The 20,320-nt window shown below is 43.8% G+C and overlaps 1 protein-coding gene across 1 annotated transcript in view; it reads right to left on the bottom strand.

The window, feature by feature from the left end:
- Nucleotides 1-17,111, bottom strand: part of CCDC175 (coiled-coil domain containing 175) — a 53,717-nt gene extending 36,606 nt beyond the window's left edge. Inside the window, exons 1-5 of the mRNA XM_023763226.1 lie at nucleotides 16,958-17,111; nucleotides 14,905-14,990; nucleotides 11,152-11,263; nucleotides 7,793-7,928; nucleotides 3,094-3,322 (exon numbers count right to left, since the gene is read on the bottom strand). Of these exons, the coding sequence (XP_023618994.1) occupies nucleotides 3,094-3,322; nucleotides 7,793-7,928; nucleotides 11,152-11,263; nucleotides 14,905-14,990; nucleotides 16,958-17,111 (717 nt within the window). The remainder of the gene's footprint in view (nucleotides 1-3,093; nucleotides 3,323-7,792; nucleotides 7,929-11,151; nucleotides 11,264-14,904; nucleotides 14,991-16,957) is intronic.
- Nucleotides 17,112-20,320: the final 3,209 nt, after the last annotated feature.

The raw sequence follows: 20,320 nt of genomic DNA, 5'->3' as shown, positions 1-20,320 counted from the left end.
CCTTTCGCCTCCCTGCATTGTGCCTACATATGCAAATTAACCACCATCTTTGTTGGCGGTTAACCGCCATCTTAGTTGGCAGTTAATTTGCATATTGCCCTGATTAGCCAATGAAAAGGGTAGCGGTCGTACGCTAATTACCATGTTTCTCTTTTATTAGACTAGATGCTCCAAGTCACTAATCATCGAAGAGATGCAAATTAAAACGACAATGAGGTACCATCTCACACCTGTCAGAATGGCTACCATCAACAAATCAACAAACAACAAGTACTGGCGAGGATGTGGAGAAAAGGGAACCCTTGTACACTGTTGATGGGAATGCAGACTGGTGCAGCCACCAAAGAAAACAGTATGGAGTTTCCTCAAAAAATTAAAATGGAACTGCCATTTGACCCTGTAATCACACGTCTAGGAATATGATCTAAGAAGCCTGAAACACCAATCAGAACGAATACATGCACCCCTATGTGCATAGCAGTGCTATTTATAATAGCTAAGATCTGGAAACAGCAGCCCAAGTGCCCATCCGTAGATGAGTGGATAAAAACAGTCCCGGACACTGTTCTGCATGTGGTACATTTACACCATGGAACACTACACTATGCAGCTGTGAAAAAGGACTTCCTACCCTTTGAGACAGCTAAACAGAGTAAGCCAGTCAGAGAAAGAAAAGTATCATATGATCTCCCTTATATTTGGAATCTAACAAACAAAATAAACTCATGAACAAAATAGAGCCAGAGACATAGAAGCATGGAACCAATGTCCATGTATAACTCATGGACACAGACAATCGTGCAGTTACGGGTGGGGGGGGGGAGTTTTGGGGGAAGAAAAGGGATATCTGTAATACTTTCAACATTTTTTAAAAAGATGAAGGATGGAGAAGAGGATGATGAGCCACTGCATTAATGAGTCTTGGATACTGTTCTGCATTGGTAATTCCTACTGCGTGAGATAACAAATGCCCTTACTGTCTAAGCCAGCTGGAGTCAGGGCTGCTGCCCTTTGCATCTGAAAGCGTCCTAACTGGTGCCATTTTCCAGGGAGATCACCACGGGTAAACAAACTCCTACCCGTGGTTCAAATCCAGCCACCACCTGTTTTTGTCAGCTGCTCTCATACATTCATACATTTAGGTGCTGTTTGTGGCTACTTTCGTGCTAAGATGGCATCCTTGTTTGCGGCAGAGACTATATGGCCCACAAAGCCCTAAACATTTACCATCTGACCCTTTCAGAAAATGTTTGTAGACCCCGAGACAGGCTATTCACATAAGGAAGAACCTGCCATGTTTGCAAATTTCCATGTTTTGAGCTCCTTTGTGCCTCCTTTTAGCATTTTAACATTTACATTAAAGAATGGGGGGGGGGGGATTTCCCCGTAGGGTGTAAAATGAAGTCAGAAACTCGTTCATTCAGTGGAGTCACATGACACCGTGTCTCCATGTGCGAGGCACGCCAGGCTCTGTTGGTAGTGCTGGGATACAGCAGGAAGGACACGGACAGAATCCCAGTCCTGGAGCCTTCTGATGGACAAAGCGCTCATCTGCATATCCGATGCCACCACTGCAGGACCAATTAAGTCCCCGGGGAAGTGAAGAGAAGGAGCAGGGCTCCCCCACTTCTCACCCCGCTCCCAGCTGTGCCCACACAGACACACCCCACTTTTGGCCCCTGTGACTTAAGTGAGCCGCTCCACTTTGGGGTCTGGGGTGCTCAGAGAGAGGAAGAGGGCTGGGAACAGCGGGGTGACCGAGAGCTGCTCAGCATCCTTGTCAATATGGCACGAAAACAGTAAAATGCCTTTTGGTTCTTGTGGTCCTGAAATTCCCATTTCCTTGTGACAGTGATCACCAAGTGAGTTCTCGCCCAGGGACAGGAGCCCCTCACTGTTTTTGAGACGTGGATGTTGGCTGACTCCAGCACTGCGTGTCAGGCGACCAGGGGCTTCAGCCCCACTAAGGTCCTGGGAGCAGGGCTTTCACAAATTCAGTCTAGTGGCTGCAGAGGGCCCAAGGGACTTCTTGCCAGCTCCTTCACCAAGAGCCCGTTCCCAGGATGACTAAGCCTGAGCTATCGATATTCAAAAAGGACGATCCATGGTTTTAATGTAAAACTATTCCTGAAAGACACAGTGTTACCGCCGTTAGCTACTTACTGATGGGAACAGAAGCCAAGGATGTCAGACACTGTTGAGCATATTCGGCTGGGAAGCAGGGGCCCGTTTGCCCCACCAGGAAGCTACGGCTTCACACCCCAAGAAATTGCAGCATTGTCCCTCCAAGGGCGTCAACACCCTTCTCTTCCCCACTCCAGGACCCGATTGTGTGTGGAGCAGGGGGAGATATGGACATGCTTGGTAAAGTCAAAATGGTGCAGAGGAGGTGCCTGACCCCAGAGGCCTGTCAGTCTAACCGGGGAAAGCCATTGTCAGGCCCAGCAGAAACCCTTGAAACCTTGGGAAGCTAATTGGTTATTTTGAACAAGCTCCTGGTTATAATCCCAGGAGACAAAGAGCTCTCTCTCTCTCTCTCTCTCTCTCTCTCTCTCTCTCTCTCTCTCTCTCTGTCAGATTGATTCAGCAGGTGCAGCAGGCTTGGGCAGGGCTGAACTTCCTAGTCCTGCCATAGAGACACGGCCTCAGAACGGCCGAAGGCAACCATTGACATGGAGGCAAATTCCTGGTCCCTATAGGGCTGCAGATGAGCCAGGGGCCACCCCAGTGATACAAATCCTGTCACTCATATTCTTTCTCATGAACTGAGATGCTGCTATGCAATGAACTATCTTCCCCAAGGGGCTCCCCTAAGATTCCCACCTGCAAACGAGATTAAAAACCCCAAGACAAAGGGCCAGTGCATGCGCTCTCCCGCTGGGGAGCATGTCCACACCTTCCCCTTCCCCGTCCTCTCTCCCACAGGCATGCATCTCCTAAACGCTAAGGATCTCTACTCTATTTCCCATCCCAGTGTTCACAGAGGACAGCACAGGAGCGCTAGCTAGCCTTGAGGACAAATAAATTATTCCCCATTTCGTGCTTGAGATTCTGGATAATTCTGTACTATCAAAAATAAATCATGCCACTTACCTGGCCACTCAACCTTTTTTTTGCCTTCAAATATTCTCCTTTGTCTCTGACTATTATCGCCTCTTTACCTTGAATACTTTTCTTTTTCAGTCTTATTTCTTCTCTCTCCGAGTTTATTTTTGTATAAGTCTCATTGATGTAAATAGCGGCGATGGCTTTTTTTCCCATCGCGTGGTTGAGTAACACAACAAGCTTTTCATGCTTCTTCGCCAGCTCCTTTTGCTGTTCACTAGGAGAGAAAAAAACATTCTCATGGCATGAAAAGTATGGCTTTTGGGAAAGGAACTTAAAGTCTATTTGGTGAAATCAACCACCATAAAGGGGGAAATTGTAAGGCATACTGATTTTAGAACTGTATTTGTAATCGCCTAAACTTGGTTGAGATGAGGGCAGATGGATAACACAAGTGTTAACCTTGTAACTATTTACCAAGTAAGAATATCATGTGGTCCTGCCTCACCACACCCATCCCCACAGAGCAGGTAGTGTCTGGCCCATTTGAAATGAATAAAACTAAAGAAAAAAAAGACCGTACCCTTTTATGTAATGATGTTTACTTTGAATTTATATTAGTTCACACAAACACTCCATCCATGCTTTTGTTCTGGCCCTCCGGTCCAGTTTAAGAACCCATTGTGGCCCTCGAGTCAAAAAGTTTGCCCACCCCTGGTCTATGGGATGTTTTGGGTTAAAATATGCAATGACTCAAAAAACAGTTTGGAGCAAGTAAATAAAACCTGGCCAAATGGTTTGCTATGTAGCACTGCTGTTATGTACCTTATCATCCTGAGATCTGTAGCTAAATCAAAGAAATATATACATCCCGCCACCCCACCGGCCACCTTCTGATGCCAGGGCCTGCAGGGAGGACCCGGGAGAAAGCTCGCCTCCCTCCGATGGACAGGAGTTAGGCGAGGAGAGGGTCCATCTTCATTGTTCAGGGGATGCTTGAAACCTAATGTGAACCCTCTTATCTCCCACCGGCTGCAGCCAAATCTGAGTTCAAAAGTAGACAATACCTTCACCGGTCAGTTGGTCACATTCACTGGAGGAAGACCTTGAGGCTGCTAGAAACATCTCCGCCAGGGCTAACCATAAAAGGTGTAGGAAGAATAACTGCCACAGTGTCTGAGACAGGCCAGTAAGCCAGGGCAAGTGGAACAGGGAAACTGAGGCAGAGAGCTGAACAAACTGGCCGAGGAATTTACAGCCAGACACAGCAGGTCGCCTCCCTGGAGATGACATCTAGGCCTCAGTTGTATTTCAGCTCCAGGCCCAGAAAAGCGGCACAACCGGGTGGGTGATGCCAGGGCCTGCTGCAGTGACTGACCCCTGCCCTGCCAGTAAAGACCGTGACCCTGGAAGAGCACTCCTGAAAACTGATGAATTTTCTGTGGAAACGACGCCCTGAGACCTCCCCTAAGATTCCTGCCTGCAAAAGAGAGATAAAAACCCTCAAGACAAAGGACCCAGCACTGTGCTCTCCTTCTGGGAACATGTCCACGCCTTCCCCTTCCTCTTCTTTCCCCACAAGCATGCATCTCCTAAACCCTAAGGAACCACGTGAGGCTTGCAATTAGCACCCCTTTGGTGCTAATGGGCAGTGGCAGCTCTCACCTGGGCTAGCCTAACCCTCTGAACCTGTCTGCAAGGCCCCCTTTCCTCTGACTTCCCAGTGAGCCAAAGCAGCCCAGTGGAGGCTCTCCTGTTGCTGCTTCTATGCTAAGCCCTTACTTCACTGTCCCCAGCTTTTGTTGTTGTTGTTGTTTTTTGTTCCCAGCTTTGATAAACGTACCCTCATAGTCACCTGGACTTGTGCTGTGAAATCTTTCCTGCACAAAGTCAGAAACCCACACACTACCGGCCAGCCCTAGGCAGACCCCCTCAGGGCCAGGTCCCTGTCTGATAACATTTCTATATTTTCCTTTTTAAAAAGCTCCTGCAATGTACACACTGTTTTTCCAGTCCCCAGGGCTAAACATTTTAGTTCAGGTGGTTGTGTGCAAAGGTTCAGGAAAATGGAAACGGATTGTTGGTCAGTTCGATTTCCAGAGGTCAACTCCACCACGTAAATTCAATAAACAGAAGCCCAGGCTAGAGGGAGTCAAATCCTGGGTGCTTTGTGGTCTAGTAGAGGAAGCCTTCTAGGAATGAATCGACCTAGGGATCGAGTAGCCTCAGGGAGACAGAGCGAAACAAGTCAAATGAAAAACCCTAACTGGGAGCACTGGGGCGGGCTGAGAAGCGGGCCCTCAGAAACCGGAGGGGACGTGCAGCCTGAGGAAAGCACGCCAAAGAGCTTGCAGGGATCCAGCTTGCGAGAACTGTCCAGGAGAGGGCCACCTTCTTTGAAAAACGGGCACAACGCACAATTGTAGCTTGATGATACCATATCATCAAGCCCCCACGGTATGTTTGTAATTTGCCTTACCATAAGGATGTCTCTACAGCAGTGATTCCCAAAATGTGGTCAGGACCTCCCAGCAGCGGCAACATTACCTGGGAACTTGTCAGAAATTCCAGTTCTCACCCTCACCTCCACCAAGTCAGAAGTTCAGCGGGTGGATGTCCCCAGCAATTTGCATTTTCACAAGAACCCCAGGAGATTCTGGTGCACCATGAAGTCTGAGAGTCACTGGTCTGTAGGGAGGTGATGGTGCTGGCCAGCTGATACGAGTATTGCAGCTTGGAAATGGACAGTCTAGTGTACTCGGCAGTGTCCGGCACTTGTGGCTGGCACGCGTCACATACAAGTCTGCACTGGGAAGCCCCAACAGGGGTTGGAGAATGAGTATTTCTCAAACTTATGTGATGATGAACTTTCTTTTTCATGGAGCATCTCCCGGAACAGGTGTTCTGAGAGCCTATTTCTGGAGGAGTCTCTGGGTCTTGAGGTCTCCACCTTATTCCTTGTGCTTTGAAATCGTGTGCACCAAGCAATCCTCTGATTATTTTAGCTTCCCAAGAGGATTTTCCTGCTACGATGAGGGCTCTTTGAAAACTTCTCATTTTGACAAACTGACCTTCTAGTATTTACAATTCGCCTTGCAAATTTGCTCACAGAACTGAGTTGCTCTTCAGAGGTTTAGTTTTGCTTTTTTCCCCCCAGAATATCTCTCTTCCTCCATGAGATGGGTAAATCAAGACTTGTAATCCCCATTTAACAGATGGAGAAAATGGGACCCCCAGGGGTGAAGTGCTAGCAACACAGCCAGGAATAAAGGAAAGAGACTAACAGGTGTCAGATCCTCTCTTGGGAACATAATCCAGTCTTAGATTATGACTGACTATCATCAAGGAACTAAACTAGCTACCATCTATCTGGCTTGATGCTATATTACACCCAGCAAGCTTTCTTCCTTTGGTGGGTGAAGTTTGTAAATTTAATTTTACTAAAATGGAAACCATGTGCCTCTGTCTGTGGAGGCAGTGTGCAAAGCACTGTGGGATTTACACACAGCAGCTGCTTCTCAGAAGCTGGGTCAGAGGACAAAGCCCTTAGGACAGGGGTGGGCAACCCCTGGCACGCGTGCCAAATATGGCACACCAGTAACTTTTGCTGGCACGCGAAACCCTCTCTTACAATCTTCCATTTACAATTTTTGTGAACATTTGAATGACTTAAATGTTAAATTACAAGGAACTGGCAAGACACTTGATGTTATCTTTGGTTACATAAAGGCTTTTGAAAAGAAACTGGAAGTCATTAAGAGGGATGTGGATGGTGAGAGATTTTGATATTTCCCAAACCTCAAGAGGCACATCAAAGACCTCCCAAAAGATGACAGAACAGACTGTCAAAGCCTTCAAAAGCTGTTTTTAAACATCATCAAGTCAACTATTGAGCAGTTCTTCTCAAGATTTGCGAAATTCAGAGAACTGGAAGAGACAGCAAAATTCACGAGGTTTCCAGACAGCATGAAACTGGAGGAACTAAACTTACAAATATTTTCATGGATAGACATGGCTGACTTTGAAATGCAGTTGATTGAATTTCAGAGTAGCTCAATTTGGAAGCAGAAATTTATTGACTTTAGAGTTGACTTAGAAAACATTGAAAAAAAGTGATTAGAGACAGGAGTACCAGAGAGAAGTGTCGAAAACGAACTATTGAGGACTTGGAATGCCATTCCAGAGAATTTTTTCTGTTTAAAAAACTTTGCAACAGTGTTACTCTCCATGTTTTCATCCACATACACTTGTGAATCTTTGTTCTCAGTGATGAATTTTGTTAAGTCTTGTAATAGTAGCCTGACGGATGAAAGTAGTAGCTCGTGCATATCTCTGAAGGTCACGAAATATAAACCTGATGTAAAATCTCTGTCATCAGTGATGCAGCAGCAAAAGTCCCACTGATAATATCAAACGAAGTCATAAAGTTTTCTGTCGGACTATCAGTGTACATGTATACATTAAAAAATAAATGTACTTTTCATCATCATATACTGTTTTTGTCGCTCGAATGAATTTTATTATTTCTTCAAGGTTCTTCACATACATACACCTAAGGAGATATCAAGTAGGCGTAACATGTTCTCAAAAAATTAGGGTTGGCACGCAGAAGAATTTTGAGTCAGAGATTTTGCTGGTTTTGGCACGCGCTCACTAAAAGGTTGCCCACCCCTGCCTTAGGACATTTTTCCCGCTCCGGCCCCAGACCTCAACTCCCTCTGGTATTGAACAGAAGAGAAATACCTACCCCAGATCATTATTAGTATCTTTCAAATCAACCATTTTCTTCTTCAGAAACTCTATTTCCTTATTTAACCTTGCAACTTCCATCCGTAATTGTTTTATCTCAAGAAGGTTTAATTTGCGAGCAGCAATGACAAATTCTTAAAAGTAAGTGGAAATATTTACTGTTATTTGAGAAACAGCACAATTGTAGACACTAACTTTTCAAATCATGGACAAATTGCCTTTCTTTGAAATATTCTTTAAATTGTGTTTCTGTATCACAGCACCTCTTCTTTACCCCTTTGGACCCTCTCAATCTTATCTATCAATTATTTCTCTTATTATTTCAGTTGCTGCTATGGTGACCAGCTTTCTATGGGCTCTGAGCAACTTGAGACTGGTGCATCTGACAGCCCCTGATGCCTGCTTTTTCCATCCACTCCTCACCTTCTGCTTGGCACTTCCCTGTTGCCTTTATCATGGGACTTTTTTTAATTTTAAAATATGCCTTTATTTGAGAGAGAGAGGAAGAGACAGAAATATTAACGAGAGAGAAACATAGGCGGGCTGCCTCCTGCATGGGGATTGAGCCCGAAACCTGGGTATGTGTCCTGACTGAGAACTTCTTTAGATACCCACAGCCATGCATGTGGAATGCAAAGCGCAGAAGTGGGGCAAAACATTGGACCAGAGATCAACCGGAGCCTACTAGTACCTGGATGGTCCTGAGAAGAGGTAACTGTCTTAGGGGCATGTTCTCCTACTTCAATAGTTGCATTTGACAACAGTCAACATCATATTGTACGGCATATTAGCTCTCCCTTCTCCCCACTTTGGTCTCTGTACCCTTCTCTCCTCCTTCTTGAATTGTACTGCCTAATAAAACATAGTGCAAAAGCCATTGCCTCTGATTCTGTTGTCTAGGGAACTCAGTGTGTTAAAAACATACATTAATTATTCACCAGTAAATAACAAATCAGTGTAATCACGTGAGACTTCAGAAGACTATCTCAGTGCATGACAGACAGATGGTAACAATGCATGAATTTTGAATACGGCTGTTTAGCAAAGTCCCGGATGACCCATTTCTACACATACAATTTCCTAGAAATGAACTGCTATCTTCCCTGAGAGAGCTGGGTTATTTTTTCTAGGCTACTAGTTCAATTGTCCATTGTAGCAGGACTTCTCAAACTCTCTGTCTCAAATCTGCACATGCAACACCTGGGGATCTTGTTGAAATATAGGTTCTAATACAGCAGGTATGGGATGAGCATAGAGACTGCATTTTGTAACAGGCTCTCAGGTGATGCTGATGGTGCAGATCCAAGAACCATCTTTTGAGTAGCAAAGCTTGATTCATAAGGCCAATTAAAGTTACGTGGTTAAGTAGTCAGCATGTATCAAGGACCTTATAGGCTCATATGGTATTTTTTTTCTTCTAAAATATTTTTTTCCTGATTATAAAAGTAACTCAACCTAGAAATAAAAAAAAGCAACCGAAGAAAATAAAACAAAAACACTCTTAATTATGCCTTTGGTGAGGATTTCTTCCAAGGATGATTCTTCTCTGCATGTATAGTTGGTTTTAGTTTCCCTGCCAACTTAGACTAACATTGTGCATATTGTTTTATAACCAACTGTATCACTCAGGGTCCAATTAGGTCATAGGAATCTTATATAAGTTGATATAAAATTATTGATTATAACAGGATTAGAGAAATGAGGGAATGAATAGTAAGAAAGTAAAGAGAACTCTTAAGAATTTAGGAGCAGCAGGCATAAGGAACAGCCACCATGCCCAGGGCTGAGACAGAGTGCCCTCGGAGAAGCAGCACCTCACACATGAGATCCAGACCTCATTGGAGGTGGCTGTGGCTCATTGCATGGCTCAAAGATGTTCATTAAATACTGGGCTGGCAATCTGGCTTCTGAGGTGTTGGGGGAATCTGTCCAAGGGAGGTGCCATACTTTAGAACTCACTGAAAACCACCCAAGGGTGCTGGGGAAGCTGTGCATTAATTACAATAGCCATTGGTGACTGGATGGATAAATATTATACATTCACACACACTCCCTTATTTCCTCAGGAATACTGTTCAATCTTAAAAAGGAAGGAATTCTGACACATGCTACAACATGGATGAACCTTTAAGGCATTATGCAAGTGAAATAAAACAGTCACACAAGGACAAATATTGTGTGATTCCACTTATATGAGGTACATATAGTACCCAAACTCATAGAAAACTGGTGATTTAGGCCAGTCAAGCTGCCTAATTTAGTTGGATAAATATCAATTTGGAATGGGCTGATCTATAGATCTTTAGTCTATTTATAAACTAAATTATATAAATATATATATACCCAGTGCACAAAATTCATGCACTGGGGGGCGGGGGATGTCCCTCAGCCTAGCCTGCACCCTCTCCAACCTGGGAGCCCTTGGGGAATCGGGTCTAAACTGGCAGTCGGACATCCCTCACAATCTGGGACTGCTGGCTCCCAACCGCTCGCCTGCCTGTCTGATTGTCCCTAACTGCTTCTGCCTGCCAGCCTGATCACCCCCTAACCACTCCCCTGCCAGCCTGATTGATGCCTAACTGCTCCCCTGCTGGTCCGGTCGCCCCCAACTGCCCTACCCTGCCGGCCTGGTCACCCCTAACTGCCCTCCTCTGCTGGCCTGGTCGCTCCATGCAGGCCATCTTGTGATGACATGGGTGGGGCCATCTTTTTTTAAAAATATATTTTATTGATTTTTTACAGAGAGGAAGGGAGAGGAATAGAGAGTTAGAAACATCAATGAGAGAGAAACATCGATCAGCTGCCTCCTACACATCTCCTACTGGGGATGTGCCCGCAACCAAGGTACATGCCCTTGACCGGAATCAAACCTGGGAACTTTCAGTCCACAGGCCGATGCTCTATCCACTGAGCCAAACCAGTTAGGGCAGGGGGGTGGCCATCTTGGGATGCCATGGGGGCAGCCATCTTGTGCAAGAGTGTGACAGTCAATTTGCATATTACCTCTTTATTATATAGGATATGATTTCCACTTAAAATGCCACTATATTTGTGTCTCACTGTGTTTGTGTCATGTACTCTTCTAGCTTATTTTGAGATGAAATACCTAAGCTAACCTTACTTAATAATAAATTAAACTCATCTTTTTACAAGGACTTCATTCTATTTTTTTTTTAATGAAAAGTGTTTAATGTTGATATTATTGCAGGTGTCCCCCATCTCCCCCTTCTTTGACCACCTCTACCCCTCACCCCCCTGCCTTGGCCTTCATCACACTGTCGTCCACGTCCATGGAGAAAGCATATATGTTCTTTCGCTAATCCCTTCACCTTCTTTACCCAGTCACCCTCAAAATACCTTCGAGTTCTGTGTTAATGTGATCAGGAAGAGTTTCCAATAGAAAATATTGTCTACTGAGTTCCATGCTTTCAATTTCCAGAAGTTCAATTGTAGCTCTTCTCATTTCTTCCTAAAGATTTAAATTACATATTAAAATAATAAAATTTATCTCCTAAACAATGCCCTATAAATGTTTTCAAAGGTCAAAATGTAATTTTCATTAAATATCTTCTGCTGCTATTTTTATTTGGAATAGAAAGTAGGAAACATAACTACAATCAGTTTTAAGGTGTCACTGTTAATTTATTTTTTAACTTCCACTTATTTTCTCCTACTCAGAAATCATCTTTCCGTATGTGTGTTTCCTATTTGCAGTTTCAATCAATTTAAAGACTTCAACAAAAAGGGTAACATTGAGAAAGAAAACTACTTAATTAAAATTAGAAAATGCCTATAAAAATATGCTTATGTATAAAGAGAACAACAGTTCTCTTTACATACCTACAAATCCAAACAAAAAGTCAGATAAGCCTGTTATTATTGTTGTTATTATTATTAATTCATAATTTTTTGGGGAGGGGTTATCTGAAAAAGAATAAAAATCTGTTCATGGAACAATAGATGAAATCATCTTTTAAATAAATGGCTGCAATGGCTGCAATGGCTATAGGTATTTTATGACCTGAGAAGTTACTATTATTTTTATTAATAATGAAAAGCAGGTTACATAATTGTATGATCATGTTTCTTTAAAAAATAAAATTCAATACAGGCATCATCTATACTCTGAAAGTAGGAAGAACATTCATCAGGAGTTAACTGTGATTATTGTAGGGTGGTGGGATCATCGTGGTTTTTACTTTCTTCCTTTTGCTTATCTAATTTTTTTTCTGTTTTCCAGAGTAAACTTGTGTGCTTTTATAATAGCGAGAATGTGCTACTTTAAAAAATGGAAGGATTTATCTCTAAGAGATTTCACAGGTCAGATATTAAATGGAGACATACTAGATACTTTAATAAGTCACAATAAATACTTTGATCCCTTCAATCCCTAGAGAAAAACATAACTGAAAACAAAGCAGAAGAAGAGGTTTTCATGAGATCACAATGCAGTACAACATGCATAAACTCTAAAGAGTATGTATTCTACTAGTATATGCATATACTCTACATGTATTCAAATAAGTATAATTATAAGGTATAATTTTATAGTATACATACACAACTATATATAACTAGAGGCCCATGTGCACAAAAATTTGTGCACTCGGGGGGAATCCCTCAGCACGGCCCGTGCCCTCTCTCAGTCTGGAAAGCCTTGGGGGATGACCACCTGATGGCTTAGGCCCGCTTCCCGGGGGATAGGGCCTAAGCTGGCAGTCAGACATCCCTCTGGCAGCCCGGGAGCCCTTGGGGGATGTCCACTTGCCAGCGGGGAGCAGGCCTAAGCTGCAGTTGGACATCCTTAGCACTGCTGAGGAGGCAGGAGAGGCTCCTACCACCACCACTGTACTGGCAGCCGTCAGCCTGGCTTGTGGCTGAGCAGAGCTTCCCCTGTGGGAGCGCACTGACCACCAGGGGGCAGCTCCTGCATTGAGCTTCTGGCCCCTGGTGGTCAGTGTGTGTCATAGTGACCAGTCATTCCCAGTCGTTCTGCTGTTAGGGTCAATTTGCATATTACCCTTTTATTATAAGGATAGAGGCCTGGTGCATGGGTGGGGGCCGGCTGGTTTGGCCTGAAGGGTGTCCCGGATTGTAGTGGGGGGTCCCGCTGGGGTGCCTGGCCAGCCTGGGTGAGGGGCTGAGGACCGTTTTCAGACTGGCCACACCCCATTCAGGGTGAGGGTCCCCGCTGGGGTGCCTGGCCAGCCTGGGTGAGGGGCTGATGGCTGTTTGCAGGTTGGCCACAGCCCTTTCATGGTGGGGGTCCCCACTGGGGTGCCTGGCCAGCCTGGATGAGGGGCTGAGGGCCGTTTTCAGGCTGGCCACACCCCCTTCAGGGTCAGGGGTCCTGCTGGGGTGCCTGGCCATCCTGGGTGAGGGGCTGATGGCTGTTTGTAGGCTGGCATAGCCCCCAGCCACCCAAGCTCCCAGTGGAGGCTGGCTGGAAGCAGGTATCTGGGATTTATTTATCTTCTACAGTATAATTGAAACTTTGTTGCCTTGAGTGGAGGCCACAGCCGACCAGGGCAGGCGGGAAGGTTGGCTTTCTCCATCGCCAGGGCAACCAAGCCTCCTGCTTGCTCCATCTCCGTGGCTGCCAGCTGCCATCTTGGTTGGGTCAATTTGCATATAGTCGCTCTGATTGGCTGGTGGGCATGGCTTGGGGAGTATCAGAGGTGCAGTCAATATGCATATTTCTCTTTTATTAGATTAGATACTAGAGGCCTGGTGCACAGATTCATGCAGCAGTGGGGGTCCCTTGGCCTGGCCTGCAGGGATCAGGCCAAAACTGGCCCAGTGCATGAATTCATGCACTAGTGGGGTCCCTCCCTGGGCTTGGCTGCAGGGATCAGGCTGAAACCAGCTCTCCGATATCCCCCGAGTGGTCCTGGATTGCTAGAGGAAGCAGGCCAGGCCAAGGGACCCCACTGCTGCATGATCGGGGCTGGGGAGGGACTGTGGGAGGGCTCCAGGGCATGTCCGGCCCATCTCACCCAGTCCCAATCAGCTGGACCCCAGCAGCAAGCTAACCTACTGGTTGGAGCATCTGCCCCCTGGTGATCAGTGCATGTCATAGTGACTGGTCGAACGGTTGAACAAACGGTCGGACACTTAGCATAATAGGCTTTTACTACATAGGATAATTGTAAAGTAATGAGATTAACTTTTATTAGCAGTCTCTAGACCCAAACTCATTTACTTTACAGTCATATTGTTATATGTTTAGATATTTGATAGGTAATAGATTCTTATTCAATATTTTTAAATCAAACAAAGAGACCTCACTATTCTAACCCTTCTGGTGAAGCACTGTAAATGTCACCCAGGACCAAAGAGAAAAGTTTGTGACTTCAATAGAAAATTATTTAAATATTTCTTTGTGGGGTTGAGTTAACATAACCAAAAGAATTTCTGTTTATTTATTTTCACTGAACAGCAAGATCTACTTCAGGGAAATGGGTGCAAGAATTGCTTATAGAGAACTGAGTTCATTGGTACCACACATGCAATTTATTTCAGAGGTTGTCTGTCTTAACCAATACTTACATATTGGTGTCCTAAGCATTCGCCCATTTTGCTCACCCCTTAACTGAGCTCTGTTATCACCAGTATTGCTTCTGTTTAGCGGGCTTGCCCTCATCCATAGCACAAGTCTTTTTTTTTTTTTTTTTTTTTAGGGAGGGGGAAAGAGGGAGAGAGAGAACTAGAGAAACATCAGTGTGAGAGAAAAACATCAATGTGAGGGACATCAATTGATTGCGTCCCATATGCCCCAAGGGCAGAGATCAGACCTGCAACCCAGGTACCTGCCCTTGACCAGAATCAAAACCATGACCTTTCAGTCCACAGGCCGACACTCCAAACACTGAGCCAAACCGGCTAGGGCCATAGCACAGGTCTTAAGTGCTCTGCATGGAAAATCAGGCAACAGTCCACCATTGAGCAACAGTGGTTAAAATGCTTAGTAAATTAAGAGGAAAATATTTTATAAATATTTTTTTATGTATCTATTGAAATACCTTGAACAGAGTTGGTGTTAAATTAAAGTTTGATGAAGAAATAAGTGGAAGATTGGGGGAAAAAAAACTCTTATAGATAATACAATACCAATCTCCTGACAGCTATAGCAATGTCCTTAAGAAAGATGGTAGCTTCTTCGTTGCATTTAAAATAGTCACTTTGCAGTGATTGTTCTAAAAAAAAAGTAGAAAATTAAGATCTCATATTTATCTGTTCAAATCCTATTTAACCCTTTAAGATCTAGCTCAAATGTTTACTCAGCTGGAAATTATATCTTCTATCTCTGAATTTCTGTAGTGCTTTATATAAATCTATTTTGTACTTGTTATTTTCTATTCCATTCTATTCTAATTTAGGGATATATTTTATGCTCCTTGAGTCCATTTTTGCATCTCATGGTGAAAAGGTGGATGTTTATAGCATAGGCAAGAAATTCAACAAACATTTATGAAAGATATAAATATAATAAGCCTATAATGTAAGTTTATATAGGAATGTTTTCATATATGTTAGTATTTTGCCCCAAAACACACATTTAATTAACTGTATAACAATCTAAGTCAACTCTTATAAACTTATGATGATTTCTATTTCACAGGTAAGAAATCTAAAACTTTGAGGTCATGTCTTTTGTTCAAGGTCACAGAGCCCATCACTGATAGAGTCTGGATTCAAATGTAAGTGGTGTGACTACAGGGTCCATGCCCTAAAGAGCTCTATTTACTTTCAGAAAAGTAAATAGCAATTTCTGCCCTCACTTCCAGGGAACTTGAATACTCTTAATGAAATAAGCTCTCAAACCAAGTGAAAATCAGTTATGGAGTTTGCAAGCAAGTGTGTGTTAGAGAGGGACGGGCATTGCCTGATATTTCCTTTTCTTTCTTCTAAGGCAGTGGTTCTCAACCTTCCTAATGCCGTGACCCTTTAATACAGTTCCTCATAAAATTATTTCGTTGCTACTTCATAACTGTAATTTTGCTACTGTTATGAATCATAATGTAAATATCTGATATGCAGGATGTATTTACATTGTTACAAATTGAACATAATTAAAGCATAGTGATTAACCACAAAAACAATATGTAATTATATGTGTTCTCCGATGGTCTTAGGCGACCCCTGTGAAAGGGTCGTTCGACCCCCAAAGGGGTCTCGACCCACAGGTTGAGAACCGCTGTTCATAGGAATGAATGAACCCAAGAGCTTGATCCCATTTGCAAAGGAGTTGGAGAGCTACTACATATTTTATAACTCACACTAAGGACAAGAGGCTCAATTAAGTTTTTCTTCCTAAGAAACTTTCTGAAGGTTCAAAAATTAGCAGGAAAAATATTTGTGAGTGAATGGGTATACTGATCTAGACGACCTAGGACAAACATGAAAATACTCCTCCAAAACTTGTAAGAATTGTGAAGTTAAATTCGTTCATCTAAGAAGGATAAAAGAAACTATCCCAAACTGAGTAACATTATGATAGATATCAGTAAAGTTATCTGGAAACAATGAGATTATTAGAGTAAAGCAAGGAGATGCTTTGTTGTTTGGTGTAAATGGTTTATGAGCTGAACAAGACACCCTTCCTTGGACTGTCGCACCTTAAGCTTATGTAACTTGATTACAGGTTTAGCTTCTTAAATGAAGAAGTATTTTAACCTGGCCTCACCCAAGGTTATTATCTGTTTCACCTCCTTAACACCCTTCTCTAATATTCCTTGCCTAATATGACAAGAGCTTCTTAAACACTCCTGTCGTATTAGGCAAGAAGATGCTTTCTTGTTTGCCTGTTAAATTTTCCAGTTTGCCATGGCACAATGTTGGAGGAAATTAACTTGTGAAGGAAAGTCACCAAGGGAAAAGGGAAAACTGAATGCACAATCTAATGCAGGTGGGCACTCCAGTTGCAGATAAATGGCAATGGCCTGGGAGTCCAGGATTTGTCACCAGCTACTGGTGTGAGTTGGGCCAAGCCACTCCAGTGGCACGACAGCACGAGGGCTGAGCCCTGGGTCCCACCCTGGCCCCTCTCTCTAACCCTAGGACTGGAGAAGCCTCTGCTCAAGCCCGGGATGCACTGAAGGTTCCTGCTGAGCTGAGCGCCCCCTCTCCGAGGACTCCCTCCCAGCGCCCGCGGGCCTCTCACCCACAATAAAGAGCTGCTCCAGCGCTGCGGTCGCGACTACGGAGCCCAGAGTGGAGGGGAAGGTGCTAAAATCCAGGGAGGGGCCCGTGGAGACGGCGACCTGCTTCAGCTTTTCGCCGAACCCCAGCTCCGGAGACCAGGAGTGTAGCGCCATCTTGCTGCTCCTGCGCCGCCCACTTGACCAGAGGCAAGGACGCCCGCCCGTTGCCACGGGCAACAAGGTCGCCCACGCAGGCGCACCAGCTGTGGCCCGCCCGGCGGAGTCTCTAGCTACATTCACAATAATTAAGCTGTACCGGAAGGAACCCCTCTGGAGCGGTCCTTCTCTCCAAGTCATTTCTTTAGTGCAGCCCTCGCACCTGTCTCGTGGACCTTGGGCATCAATAAGGATCGTCTTTGAGCGCGGCTCTGTGCCAGGCACTCCTGGAGGAGCTTAATTTTCACAGTGACTTTGTGAGGCAGGTTCTTTCACACACGTGCTAATTTTAGATGAGCCTAGGAGGTAGTTGCACACCTGCAAGGTATTTTGTGGTTTCACAAAACGTCCATTTTGTAACTGCTCCCATGACTTACTTAGTCTTTGTCATAACGCTCCAGGGAGATGATGATGGTTATCCCATTTTTCAGAACATCTTACTGAGGTGAGAGATGCAGTAACCTTGGGGGTAACCTCTGGCCCGGCCCTGAGGATTGGACAATGCAGGGCAGTTTCCCACCCGGGTCTGCCAGAGCTGCCCTGTGACTGTGCAACCAGGGCAGGGAGTGGGGCTGGGGTGAGGAGTGCTCGGGGCTGGACAGCCAGGCACTGGGGCGCGCCTGCAGAGTATGGGGTGCAGGAGCCCAGCCTGAAATGGAGGCTGTGAATTTACCCGTTGGGCCTTGAATTCTGAATTCAGGAGTTTGGGTTTTACTGCTGCAGGCAATGCTGCTCTGAATAGGAAGATGAGAACAGATTAAGGGGCTCCCTGCTGGCAGCTGCTTGGTAAACAGTTTATTTCTGCCTCAGGTAACATTACGGTAGAACAGAATATCCTTATCAATTACAGGCATTATGATTTTTTTCAAGGAACCATCTTGCAGAGTAATCAGAAATTAAACTGGGCCTGAAACAACCAAGCCATATTTGGCATAAATGTCTTACTCATTTTTGTTATTAAGTGGCATCCTAAAAAGGTAGCAGTGATCATTGTTAATGCTCACTTAGTATTTTTACAGACATTTCAAACACTCATGATCTTAAAGTAGCAATATTCTTATTTTTAATTTATTTAGTTCTTATTTTTACAAAATGTTTTAGATGATTCAACTGAAGATGATTCAGTAAAGATCACTGGTGTATTAAGCCCTCCATTTGATTTAAAAATCTTTGCCTTTGCCCAGGCAGCATGGCTCAGGGGTGGAGCGTAGACCTATGAACAAGGAGGTCACGGTTCCATTCCGGGGTAGCCAGGTTGCGGGTTCCATCCCCAGTGTGGGGCCTGCAGGAGGCAGCTGATCAGTGAGTCTCTGTCATCTCTCTCCCTCTCCCTTCCTCTCTGAAATCAATAAAAATATATATTTAAAATTTTTTGCCTTCTTCTTTGCTTTTTGTCTAGCTAAGGTTTTGTCATTTTTTAAAAAATCAACTCAGTTTTATATATTTTCTATTGTTTTTCTATTCCTTATTTGAATTATTTTTGTTTTAATTTTTATTATTTCCTTCCTTCTGCTAACTTGGGGTTTAGCTCATTATTCTTTTCTAGTTTCTTAAGTGTACAGTTAGGCTGTTTATTTGATATATATTTTAATTTAGGCATTTATCCCTACAAACTTCCCTTAATACTACTTTTGCTATATCCTATATGTTTTGGTAATTTGTGTTTTTGTTTTCATTTGTCTTGAGGTATATCTATTTTTTTAATTTAAAAATATGTTTTTATTGATTTCAGAGAGGAAAGGAGAGGGAAAGGGAGAGATAGAAACATCAATGATGAGAGAGATTCATAGCTTGGCTGCCTCCTGCAGGCCCCCCATTGGGGATCCAGCCTGCAATCTGGGCATATGCTCTGACTGAGAACCGAACTGTGACCTTCTGGTTCATGGGTCCACCGACACTCAACCACTGAGCCACACTGGCCAGGTTTGAGGTATATTTTAAATTCCCTTTTGATTTCCTCTATGACCCAATAATTGTTCAAGAGTATTATTTATTTTCCACGTATTTGTGAATTTCCCAATTTTCTTGCTTTTACTCATTTCTGGTTTCATTCCATTGTGCTAAAAAAGTTACATGGTATAATGTCTATCTTTTCAAATTTGTTAGGACTTGTCTTGAGGCCTGACATGTGATCTGTCATAGAGACTGTTCTGTGTGTCCTTGAGAATGTGTATTCTTCTGTTGGGTGAAAAGTTCTGTATATGTCTTTCAGATACATTTGGTCTATAGGTTCACTCAAGTCCATTCTTTCTTTATTGATCTTTCTGTCTGGATGTTCTATACATTATTGAATGTGGGGTGTTGAAGTCTCTCACTATTATTGCATTGCTTTCTCTTTCTCCTTTCAGATCTGTCAATATTTATTTTATATACTTAGGTGCTCCGATATTGGGTGCGTGTATATTTACAATTGTTGTATCTTCATGTTAAATTGACCCTTTTATCATTATGTAATGACTGTCTTTGTTTCTAAAGACAATTTTTGTCTTAAAATCAACTTCACTAAAGAGTTTCATGCTTTATATTCTCACGTTTCTGTTTAGTGTCCTTTCATTTCTACTTGAAACACTCCATTTAGCATAGTAGGGAGGGACCAGAGAAAGGTAATTCTAGCAGGATTATTTTAAAAGGCTATGCCCCAGGATGAAAGCAATTAAATTTACTCATTGAAGAAAACGTGGCCAGCCAAATTAATTCTGTAATATTGCATGTATTGAACTGAAGATAAATTAGGGAAAAAATCATATTGAGGAGCTCGAGGATGATGCTTATACAAAGCACTACCTAGAGAAGCAGGTTGGAGTCTATAGGCAAATGACACTCCTGTCCGACTAGGCAAAGCTTGGTTATTCCCTGTCTAACCACCGCCATGTTGGCTAACACTAGGACACTAATAGTGGCTCCTTCACATCTCCCACCTGCTTCTCTACACTCAGAAGAAAGGGCTGAAGTTTGGGGTCTCGGAGATGCCCTATTCAAGGACAATGTGGCGATTGATAGAACTGTTCAGTAGTGAAGCAAGGCCCAGCACGTGGCCTTTCTCAAGTGCATGCGGGTAAGGGAGGAGCTGCCCCACTACTTCTCAGCAGTGATTCTAACAGTGGGAAACAAGGAGAAAGAGATCTGGGTTCCACATAGGAGGAAAAGTCTTCATGGGGGTGTAAGGG

The sequence above is a fragment of the Myotis lucifugus genome, unplaced genomic scaffold, assembly GCF_000147115.1.
Source record: "Myotis lucifugus unplaced genomic scaffold, Myoluc2.0 scaffold_278, whole genome shotgun sequence".
Classification (NCBI taxonomy): Eukaryota; Metazoa; Chordata; class Mammalia; order Chiroptera; family Vespertilionidae; genus Myotis; species Myotis lucifugus.
The sequence above is the reverse complement of the archived record's forward strand: the minus strand, read 5'-3'. Positions and strand labels throughout refer to the sequence as shown.